Below are 10,778 nucleotides of genomic sequence, written 5' to 3'. Positions count from 1 at the left end.
TACATTAGAAAAAGTCAGATGCTTTGTTGATGCTTTAAAAAAAAATCCATAAAATGGCAGCAGTTTAATTGTGTACCTGTCACAGCGCCCAAACACATCAGCACCATGAGGATCTCCAGGAGCAGCTGCGTCTGCCCGGACACGCCGGGCCCCGCGCCCTGCGGCCAGCTCGCGTTGGCCGCTGCTGCCTGCAGGGACACCGACCAGGAGCCATCCAGGTCATCCATGTCCCACCCAAAAACAACTGCTATCCTCACATGATGAGCCACGTACGAGCGTGGCTTGACGGAAAAATAAATGTGTGTGATCAAATGTACTCCATCTGCTACCCCTCGGGTCGCACGGTCTCCAGGCGAACCAAAACTCTTTTAAGAGGAGGGAGGAGGAAGCTCAACACCTGATGTACCTTATTTAACCCCTTCGGTGCTCCCTAGTGATGCAATCTCTAACCACAATACATGAAGAAGAAAAAAACATGTATACAAAATAGGAAATAATGTCAAAGTTTTATTTATTACACTGCATAAAAAATAGTTTAAAATTACAAACTACAATAAAAGCATTTATAACACAATTATACCGTAAGATAAGCAGCATTTATACACTATGTAAAATAATTTCTGGGTGTGGCCATTATAGTCCAGTCCTGGTGTCATGAGGGGGAAAAAAACTAATTGCTCACATAAACAAGACACTTCTTCCTCAAAAGGGAAATATTTCCATTAATGGTTTGGCTATGCCAACACAGAGATTGTCTCCATTAATATAAAAGCATGCCCTGTGGAATATTTCGCTGCGATAACCAGAGCCGATCTCTATTTATAACTCTAATTAAGGCTCTAGAGCAGCACTGATGACTGCTGACCACGTTAAAACCTAAAAGAATAAAGAAGTCCTATCTGGAACATGTCCTGGCGTTAACTGTATGGAGCATCTTCATGTTCCCCGAGAGGCTTTTTAACACTTGCTGCCAGACAGGAGCAAGTTAGCTCAACAATTGGAGGTCAGATGTCACCGCCATGTGGCTGCACTGCTGGTATATTCTTCATATTTCAGATTTTGAGTTGACCTTTCTTGAGCCAGAGGTGAGATGTTGCCGTGTATATTCCCAAATCAGCAGGGCGGCACTTACATGCACGTTTAGTGAACGAGTGACCCCTTGTTGAGGGATTTCCACACACACATCAAACATTTGGAGTAAATTGGCAGGGATTCCTTCTCGTTCGTTGCTGTAAGAAGAAAAAGAAGACAAACAATGTACTGTAGAGTGGGACAGGAAATGGGATATTTCATGTTTGGTGCCAATATTTTTGTAATTAAGCCACTAAGAGCTAAGTTACTAGGTGCTGAACTCAATATCTTTAAAAGGAATACTTACACACATTTTGGGAAATATGCTAATTTGCTTTATTGCCTAGATTTAGATAAGAACATTAATACCACTCTCCTCACATAGGCCTGGAGCTAGAGCCAGCAGCCGGTTAACTTGTCTTTGTTTACCTTTGTTTTGGTTTAAACAAAAACATATAAACGTGTTAATTATTCAGCTTTAGAGATGCTGGTAGATGCATTTTGTTATCTTTGGACAGGGCTTGCTGTTTCCTCCTATTTCCAGTCTTTATGCTAAGCTAAGTTAAGCTAATTGGCTGCCGACTCTAGCTACATATTTATCGTACAAACAGAGTGGTAACTGACATTTTTCTCCTGCAATTAGCAAGAGGACGAATAAGATGATTTTCCAAAAATATATTTTTTTTCTTATTATATTATTCATATTAAAAAATTGTGTTTTATTAAACATTTATTCTTTGAGGAAAGTGAATTTACAAGGACAAAAAAAACACTGAAATCCAGACAGTCTTTTTAATAATAGAGAACATTTGGGATAAGATACAGTGCTTTGTAATATTAGTGCTTTATTATATTTTATAAATTCCACCGCAGGGTTTACATTGGAATGTGCAACCTGTAAGCAACAACTTCATGATATCTGGTATAACATCACCAGATCATCTGTTTCCTCGGTCTGACCTCTGATGTGTATCATACTCCACCACGTATTCCTGTTGTAAATTTCAGCTTTTGTCTGGCGTAAAGGTGATATCAAGTTGATTTACTTAAAGAACCCTTAGCATGAGCAGCCACCTTAATCGTTCATCAGTTTTACAATTATGAGGAATAAGCTTTTCATACAGATGACGCATGAGCTCAAATCCAAGAGCAATTCAAACTGTAATCAACTGAGTATATACTGCGATGCAGCAATATGGGCCATGCAAAGCAAACATCAAGAGGTAATGAGTTTGGCGTTCAATGAGTCTACAGAGGGGTGGCACACAGTAAGAAAGCCTATTTTGATGAGCCACATTTATGGTGAGCACAACTGGGTGAGATAATAGCAACCTGATGAGAGATTAGACCTGGGCCATGACGTGCTTGGGGAGAGCACAGCTGTGTGTGAGAACTCAAGATTCAAATCAAACACGCAGGGCGTTTAAGCTAATATCACAGTTCACGCCTCTGTGACTGAAAAGGGTGAAACAAAACAGGACACCTACACAGACGTTATACATATTAATCTCCCCCCCCCTTTGCCTGCGAGGCCAGCTGCACTACTGCAGTACATGTTAAGTGAGGAGAGTGATTCATGCTACTGTTGCAGACTGCACAAGCTTGGAATTACAAATGTACATGGGAGTAGCTACAAAGGGGTTTATTAAAACTTCTTTTTGTGTCCTGACTGATGAAAGCCACAAGGCAGTATCACAACTCAAACTACTCTCGACGAAGGTTAAAGAGTTTCTACTGTTGTTGTCACCCTGCTTGTATTGGTTTGTATAATCTATTTCCTGTGTTCTCCTCCTTAGGGAGACCCAATTACAGTCCAGCATGTCCCGACAGGTGCACCATGGAGAGGAGAGGCGCAGGTCCCGCGGGGAAAAACACTTAACCGAGATAACATTAAATAGCCTCGTCAGCTCACACCTTTATCTATGTGTGAGTCCCAAGGGCAAGTGAAGACAGATGCATTCATGCATGCATTTTATAAACAACTGGTTGTGTGTAGGTTACCACATTGATGGAAAAAATGTCATACCCCAGAAGTAGCAGGGTCTTCTCAGGGAACTGGTAGTCCTGGAGGCTCTGACTGTTGGCCGTCTGCTCCACTCCAACAATACAGTAACCTTCACTCTTCTTTACCTGCAGGAAGTCAGTGAGCTCCATTGGCTTCACCTGATGGACAGATACAGTTTATAATCTTAGAGATGACGTAAATGAACAACAAGGATTCAAACAATCAAGGTGAAACAAAACAGTCAGTATACATTTTAAAAGGGTGGACGGTAATGGATCAGCAATGTGTTTTGAGACTTTTTCACCTATGTGGAGCACTACTACAGCATTGTAACATTAACAAAAGCAGATGTGTTCACTTTTTCTCCTCCACACAGCAGACGAAAAGACCCTCCAGATTAGGAGCGACACCAAGGTATCAGCAGGTTTCAGACAGTCACATCTAAGATGACCATTTTTTGGTTTCCCTTGAGTTTAAATTGAAGATTTAGATCAATTTTGTTGAGTTTTGGTTTACTACCTTTTCCATCTCGCAGTTACTAGAGCCAGAAATCAAAAAAAAAAGAAGCTTGGGAAGCTCAAATGCATTCACCAGCATCCACAACTTCTAAATGAGACTGAAGACTGCTCCAAAACATGCACCTCTTTAAACATTAATTTTATGGAAAATGATATTACTGTTGCATCACATATTTATTGATTTATTATCCATATGGAATTAAAACGGTCATCCCTGTCTTTCTCCACAACACATCCCATAACCTGCCTTGTTCCACAAACCACAACTCCCTATCATGCAAACATCTACACTTACACGCCGGTCACTTGCCCACTGAAGACAGAGTGGACATCATGATCCTAGAGGGAAAGCTGAGATTATTTTATGCACTTTACCTCTAACAGGGGAAGCCAGAGCTCAGATGAGACACTCAGGGACTGAAAGTGTTTGTCACTGATGTGGTGAAGGCTATCCAGAACCAGAGTGCTGGCACCAAAGATCTCACAGGTCCTGCACAGACCTAGAGCAACAACAAACACACACATGAGGACAAAGCCTGAATGTGCCATCTACACATGAACTTTAAATTGCCACGATATGAAGCAGGTTAAAATGAAGGCTCTCCAACATCTAAAAAGGGAGAAAGGGAGTTTTCCTTTCTTTTCTTTAACTAATTTGTGGCAGTGATGACTCAGCAAAAAATGGCTACCATGGCAGAGACAGACAGATATAAAAGGTACACCCGTAATGGCAATTTGGCCATTGGCAAAAAGTAATACATTTACAGAACAGCCAAGCTAATGTTCTTGTTTACGTCACCCAGTATTAATATTGGTTTTGAAAATGGGTCATTCTTTTCTCTATAAACAAATTCTGATTGATTCTTCCCCTTATCATCTGAGACAAATGCATTGGAGTACACTTGCAGAGAACATAAAATAGGAGTGTCTGTGATTAAAGCCGGGCATTCCCTGTCTAAACTCTGATAAGGGGGCTAATGATTGGTTTTAGCAGCAGCTTTGTTTGAAATATTTGCCCAGATCATCATTGTGAAACCAAACAAAAACCTGTCATTCTAGTTTTTCAAAATATTACACAGATCAAAGAGCAATTTTCTGACATTTTACAAAATGTCCAGACAAATACAAATTGTGATAAAAATGGGAAGTAATGTAATTTGTCGTGCTGCTCCTCCTGACCTCCTAGATTGGTGGGCTTGTCTATAAGCGAGGCTACCACCAGCAGGGCACCATGCTGTTTGGCGAGCCGAGCTGCCCTCTGGTGTGGAACAAGCTGAAGTTCGGGCTCCTGCTCCTGGATCCCCAACCTCCAGGGAGTGATCTTCTTCTGCACCTCGGCCCAGCGCTCCTCTTTATTCTGCTCGCCTGAGAGATAACAACACCACAACCACTCAATTCAGAGATGAGCTAAGAGTAGAGTATATGTATCAAGTAGTCCTGCTGCTTGTGAGAGGTGCGACTATACCTTTGTCTTGCTGAATCCAGTCTCCAGGCTGGAGCTGACTCAGGTCAGGAGCAGGATTTCTCAAAGGAAAAGATGGACTTTCACAAAAACATAACAGTTTCTCAAACTTAGAGGGTAGAATCCATTCCTCATCAGCCAACTCTGACAGACTAGGGAACGTATAGAATATGGTCTAGGAAAGCAAAACAAAGATAGAAAACAAGTTAGTACACTGTGTTTCTGTATTTTAGGGGGCACCATCTGTTTAGCAGAAACATCCTAGCAAACCTCAGCACTGTAATCCCTGATAGGATGAAAGGCACCAAAAAAGAAGTGCTCCTGAATCCTCGTCCAGTTCTTGTTGGCATTTCTAAATGGTGAGACAGCAAATGCATACTCAAATAAACACATTAGAAGACCACAACAACGTTTTTGCAACTGCTGTAGCTGTCCTACTCTCACCCGGTGTTCTGCATGGCCTCAGCCTGGTTCAGACAGGCTTTGATCACAGTGGACAGCCCTCCAAAACCCTCGGCCCCTTCCTCTGCCCGGACCCCAGCCAAGCTCCACACCCTCTTTAGGGCCAGTAATGCATACAGGCGCACGCTGAAGTTATGGTTGAAACACCACTGCAGGATGATGTCCAGTGCTTTACACAAATGCACATCCTTGAACACACAGTGAAAGAGATTTGGTATATGCAGAGAGGTGATGCAAAAAGAATCGAGTGTGTGTGAGTGAAGAAACAACATCAAAGGCTTTACCTTATCCTTAAGATTAGGAACGATGACATTGAAATGTACCAAGACTGACAGAAAGGTGCAGATGCTTGTCTTGGTCTTTTCATGATCCTGTGCAGAGAACACAGAAATTGGTCAATAATGGAACTAATTCACTCATAATACAGTATTTTCTGGTAGGTAGGTATCCAGACTGGGAGCTCACCCTGTCGAAGCAGGCCCAAAAGCTATCCATGTGTTGTGGATAGTGTATGAGGATCAGAATCATCATCCACTCGATCAGGTACTTGACTGAGGCATGGTTACTGCAAAACCCAGCTTCAAACACACAGTTTAGCACAGTGGCGACGAACTTCTGCACACACACACACACACACACACACACACACACACACACACACACACACACACACACACACACACACACACACACACACACACACACACACACACACACACACACACACACACACACACTTAGTTTGAGTAGTTATTTCCTGTGTGATTGCAAGTGTGAGTGCAATTGTCTTACCTCTCTCATTTTGGGCAGCAACAGCAGCAGTGTTTGCCATACTCTGTTTTTGACACGATGCTGCAGGGAGTTGCTATAGTAACGCACTTTTGACTTTGATATGTCGTTATCCTGGAGAGAATGAGGTGGAAGGAGATTATGGAAAACGGTGTTAAGTGTTGTTAAATTAGCTGTTACTGATGCTTACCTTATCTTAATGGAAAAAAAGCCACGTCCAATTCAAAATATCACACAGAAAAACAGGTGTTTGTCGCCATACATAAACACAGTGCAAACTAATTATTTATTGTTGGAGATCAAAACATTAAAAAGGAGGGATTGGGATGTTTTTAGGTTGCAATATGAAATGGCATGTTCAACATATTTGCAAACTATTCTCAGATGAAAACAAAAAACAAGACAAACAAAACTGGTCTTAGGTTAGCTTGGACAATAATTCTTGTTTATTGTCTTTTAGTAGAATTATATCATAATAACAAGACATTTGGGGGATTTTGCTTTAAAGAACTGTTCCAATGAATGAATGAATACAAGTGAAGTAAACATGTCAAAAAAAATAAAGTTTACATTTTGGGTTATGTTTTGTTTAAAGAGTTGAACATACATCACATTATGTTATGGGTGATGTTGCATTGTATTTGGGATATGATGGGAAAATTACTAATACATCATTTTGTTTCCCACAAACCAATCTAGTCAAAGCCTACCTTTTTCAACAAATCCATAACTAGTTCCTCTATTAGTCTTTCATGCTGCAGATTAGAGGGATCCAGGCGGCTAAGAAAGGCCAGTACACATGTGCGGGGCAACTGGTCATCCCTGTTATCACTGGGAAATAAAAGCAGTAGTTTATGTGTGAAAACATACGCACAGCAGGAGAGACCTCTAGTGGTACTTTCTCAAATCACAGCCATAAAGGACAAAGATACCACAAAAAGAGACCTGCGGCTCACCTTGTAACTGCAACATTGGCAGCACACTCTACACCAAGTTGCTCCACATATGCTTGGACATCCTGGATGAGGCTTTGAAATAGAGTAAGATAAAACAGTTGAAATAGCTCCGAGAAACTATTGGAAGAAATTAGAAAACTGCTGTTAAGAGAGTTACCGTTGATCTCTCCTGAACACTGGTCCATAGACACAAGCCTCGGTGAGTATGTTGATGTGGCTGAAAACACTAGAAAACATGGTGTCGCTGCTGCCTCGGTCTGTGGGCAGCCACGTCTGACAGCAGTGTGGAAGAAGCACGCCGAACACTCCGCTCTTTGACTGAGAGAGCTCCATCAGCTCAGTGGCAATCTTAAAAAAACAATTGCACCACATATATACAGTACATGTATAGATTATAGAACATGTTGAAAGTGCAAACCACTCCACTTTCCAAGTCAACCAGCCTGATTTAATCACCAGTTTCAAGGTGGCCACAAGTGTTGGAGAAGAACTATCTGACAGCTCCAGCAGTGTATAGTGGAAGGCCATGGAGATGAAGCCTTTCAGAGACGGCCAGAAGTCGTGGGCGTTAGTGCTCAGCCCCTGCACCATCTCCCAGCTCAGAGTCACAGCCTCGGCACACAGGGCCTCCTCATAAAGTAGTAACTGTTGGGATCAAAACATCACCAAACCACACTCAATAGGACACACATTTTACCAGATAGTTTCTTAGTTTTTGTGAGAAATTCTATTATATCTGCAAGGAACTCCTCGTTATAACTTTGTTACGCCTGACATCAATTGCTTAAATTTGACTGAAACTCACTTGTGGCAGCACTGTCTCCATAAAGGTGAGCACAGGCAGCACCAGGTCACTGGGCAGCAGAGCCAGGGCCTCCACACTGCAGCTCAGAGCATCCTTGAGAGTGTCAGGCGCTCTGCAAATCTCGCCAGACTCAGGAATCCCAATAGCCTTAATCAGAGAGCTCAAACAAATCCACTGGTCCCGCATAAAATTGGCAGCGATGCGTCCCCAGTCCTGTGGCAGACGACCCTGTACTCCTACGTCACTTAAGAAAAGAAAAAAAGACTGTACCATATCATGCCAAGCTTCATCATACATTCTAGGGCTTATTGAGTACTCTGAGCAGATTTTCACTGACCATGAACCATCTGCTGTCTGGGGTTTTTGCAGGTGTTTATTGAAGTTTCCCAGAGAGGACTGACTTTGGAAGGAAGAGGACACTGGATTGAAGAAGTAGTCATTCACTGATTTCAGAACAGAAATGGTCTCTGATCGCATGTCAATCCCTTTCTGCTCCACGAGAGCACATACTGTAGCCAGGGATGCCATAGCAACCGCTCTAGCCACCTGGTTTGCCACAGAGAGGATCTGGCAACGGAAAAAAAAACAATCAGTGTGAAACAATCGAGCAACCAAAGTGATGTATGAAATTCCTGTCTAAGCTTTGTACCTGCTGGCTTGGTTCTTGCAGGACCTTGAGGCTGTGCCTGATGAGTTTAGGGAAATAGGTCTGCTGAATTTTAGTTTGGTGCTGTGGTGTAGAACTGTACATGATCACTAGCTGTCTCAGGACACACAGATACAGCTCTGCCCGCTCCACATCGAACAGCTGTAAAGGAAACAGCATGCCAGAGCTAGCCATGAGGGGAATCTATGCTAATTTAAGAAGGGATGCACTGAATCCAGGATTCGGACAAATATTGGTCTTTTTGACAGGTTAAGGTTACTGCCAAACCTTCATTTTTTCCCACCATCCGAACCCTACCCTTGCACTACGCTGGTCTACGTAATGACGCGGCTGTTGATTACGGGAAGGTGTTTACTTAGGTGGACCGTTCAATGTAGTAGGCTGTGAGAAACTGAAAATGGGTGAGCGGAAAAAGTGTTGTTTGCCAGTACTTTCAGTCAAAAGAAGGGGATTTAAGTCAAGTTAAATGTTTCAATTAGCAATGCAGATTTGTCTCGTGGTGGCAGGGTTCCTAAACAATGCACAACATCGCTGCTGTTAAAACATTTGCGTATGCAACATCCGAAAGAATACGAGTTGTGCATGAAGGAATCTACAGACAGCAGCTTCAGGTACGGCAAAGGACAGTCACAGCAAAAAACTTGTGTATGCACTTGAGGATGGGAGTAGTATTCGGTAGAATCTAAGCCAGTGGATTTGGTATTCGGCCGAACCCCAAAAATCTAGGATTCGGTGCATCCCTAAATTTAAGTGATGGTTTATAAGTGTTTGACTTGTTTACCTCTTGCAGCTCCCCAAGTAGCTGCCTTAAGATAAACTCCTGGATTGGATCGACAACTTTATAAATTAGCTTTTCCAAGGCAACCATCACGGTGTTCACTGTGAAAAGCGGTGAGTGAAAAGAGTTGAACATCACACAATCTTGAGCCACTTAATATATGAACAATTACAGGGAATACTATAAGCACGCTGCTACAAGAAGACATAAAGGAAAGTTAAGTTTGACTTGTTATTATTGGCAAAAATCTAAATTTCTGAGGGCCAAGATCTGTTACCACGACAAAATTGAATAATTTCTTGATGAGAGTTTCTGGAAGCTAGCTTGACCACATGATGTTATGAAGGTCTTCAAGCTAAATCTGCAAACTACTAATTGTTCTGTTGTGGACTGAATACAAAAGTAGAGATCAAATCTAGTGCATGAGTTAATATATCTATGAATACAGGGATTTATTTTAGAGGATACTCTGTGAAATCTCAGTCTAAGATGCAAGAGAAATATGACACCAAAGAACAAGAATCCTTCAATTCTTGAAAGGTTGTTCCTGAGTAGTTTTGTAAAATATCAGACAACACAGATACTTTTCCATGGGTGAAAAAGATATTATCACGTACCACTTTGTAAGATAACCATTAAACAAACTGAGGGTGATATTGACTAGGATAGTCTGATATTGGTTTCCAATAGAGCACCAAGCAAAAAGTAGTTAGGAGGAGAGGTATAACAACTTGTTATTTGTTGTATGAATGCACTTATCCGTCCACTGAACCTACTGCATATGCATGAGGGTGGACTTGACAGCAACAAGTGAATCAGTACGGTTGTACAAACCTTGTTCCTCTCCAACCTGCTGGCAGCTTGGTGTTCCTCCAAGCTGGAACAGTCGGAGCACGAGCTGCAGGCTCTTGTTGCTCTTACGCAGAGGCAAGTAGATGTTGGTGCTGACTCGGCTCAGGGTGTCCAGCAGCGGAGACAGTAACGACTCCAGAGAGTTAGCGATCTCTGCCCCGAGTTGATTCCTCTCCATGTCCACACACAGTAGAATGGCCCTGGCCAACTTGTCGGCTTCTCTGGAGTCAGGCAACCTCTCGGTGTGACCTGAGGAGCAGGGAAACTAACTTAAACCAACGTATCTTGTCTACAGACTGAATCATATATTTGTCTATGACCGTCTCTTTAGACTTACCTGTGCTAGCTGGGACTCGGAGATAGGCGTGCATCTCGCTCTGAACATAGCCTCTTACAGTTTCTTCCTTTATGGC

General features: G+C 42.3%; 1 protein-coding gene across 1 annotated transcript in view; it reads right to left on the bottom strand.

The window, feature by feature from the left end:
• Positions 1-553: 553 nt before the first annotated feature.
• Positions 554-10,778, bottom strand: part of tarbp1 (TAR (HIV-1) RNA binding protein 1) — a 13,525-nt gene continuing 3,300 nt past the window's right edge. The window contains exons 11-29 of the mRNA XM_032541681.1: positions 10,348-10,614; positions 9,517-9,614; positions 8,718-8,876; positions 8,406-8,635; positions 8,069-8,312; positions 7,720-7,908; positions 7,421-7,611; positions 7,264-7,335; positions 7,018-7,138; positions 6,311-6,421; positions 5,984-6,133; positions 5,803-5,889; positions 5,501-5,706; positions 5,327-5,408; positions 5,060-5,231; positions 4,774-4,959; positions 3,970-4,094; positions 3,098-3,234; positions 554-1,229 (exon numbers count right to left, since the gene is read on the bottom strand). Of these exons, the coding sequence (XP_032397572.1) occupies positions 1,046-1,229; positions 3,098-3,234; positions 3,970-4,094; positions 4,774-4,959; positions 5,060-5,231; positions 5,327-5,408; positions 5,501-5,706; positions 5,803-5,889; positions 5,984-6,133; positions 6,311-6,421; positions 7,018-7,138; positions 7,264-7,335; positions 7,421-7,611; positions 7,720-7,908; positions 8,069-8,312; positions 8,406-8,635; positions 8,718-8,876; positions 9,517-9,614; positions 10,348-10,614 (3,011 nt within the window). The 3' untranslated portion in view covers positions 554-1,045. The remainder of the gene's footprint in view (positions 1,230-3,097; positions 3,235-3,969; positions 4,095-4,773; positions 4,960-5,059; positions 5,232-5,326; positions 5,409-5,500; positions 5,707-5,802; positions 5,890-5,983; positions 6,134-6,310; positions 6,422-7,017; positions 7,139-7,263; positions 7,336-7,420; positions 7,612-7,719; positions 7,909-8,068; positions 8,313-8,405; positions 8,636-8,717; positions 8,877-9,516; positions 9,615-10,347; positions 10,615-10,778) is intronic.

Source organism: Etheostoma spectabile, chromosome 17 (genome assembly GCF_008692095.1).
Source record: "Etheostoma spectabile isolate EspeVRDwgs_2016 chromosome 17, UIUC_Espe_1.0, whole genome shotgun sequence".
Lineage (NCBI taxonomy): Eukaryota > Metazoa > Chordata > Actinopteri > Perciformes > Percidae > Etheostoma > Etheostoma spectabile.
This window is presented reverse-complemented; position numbering and strand designations above follow the sequence as displayed.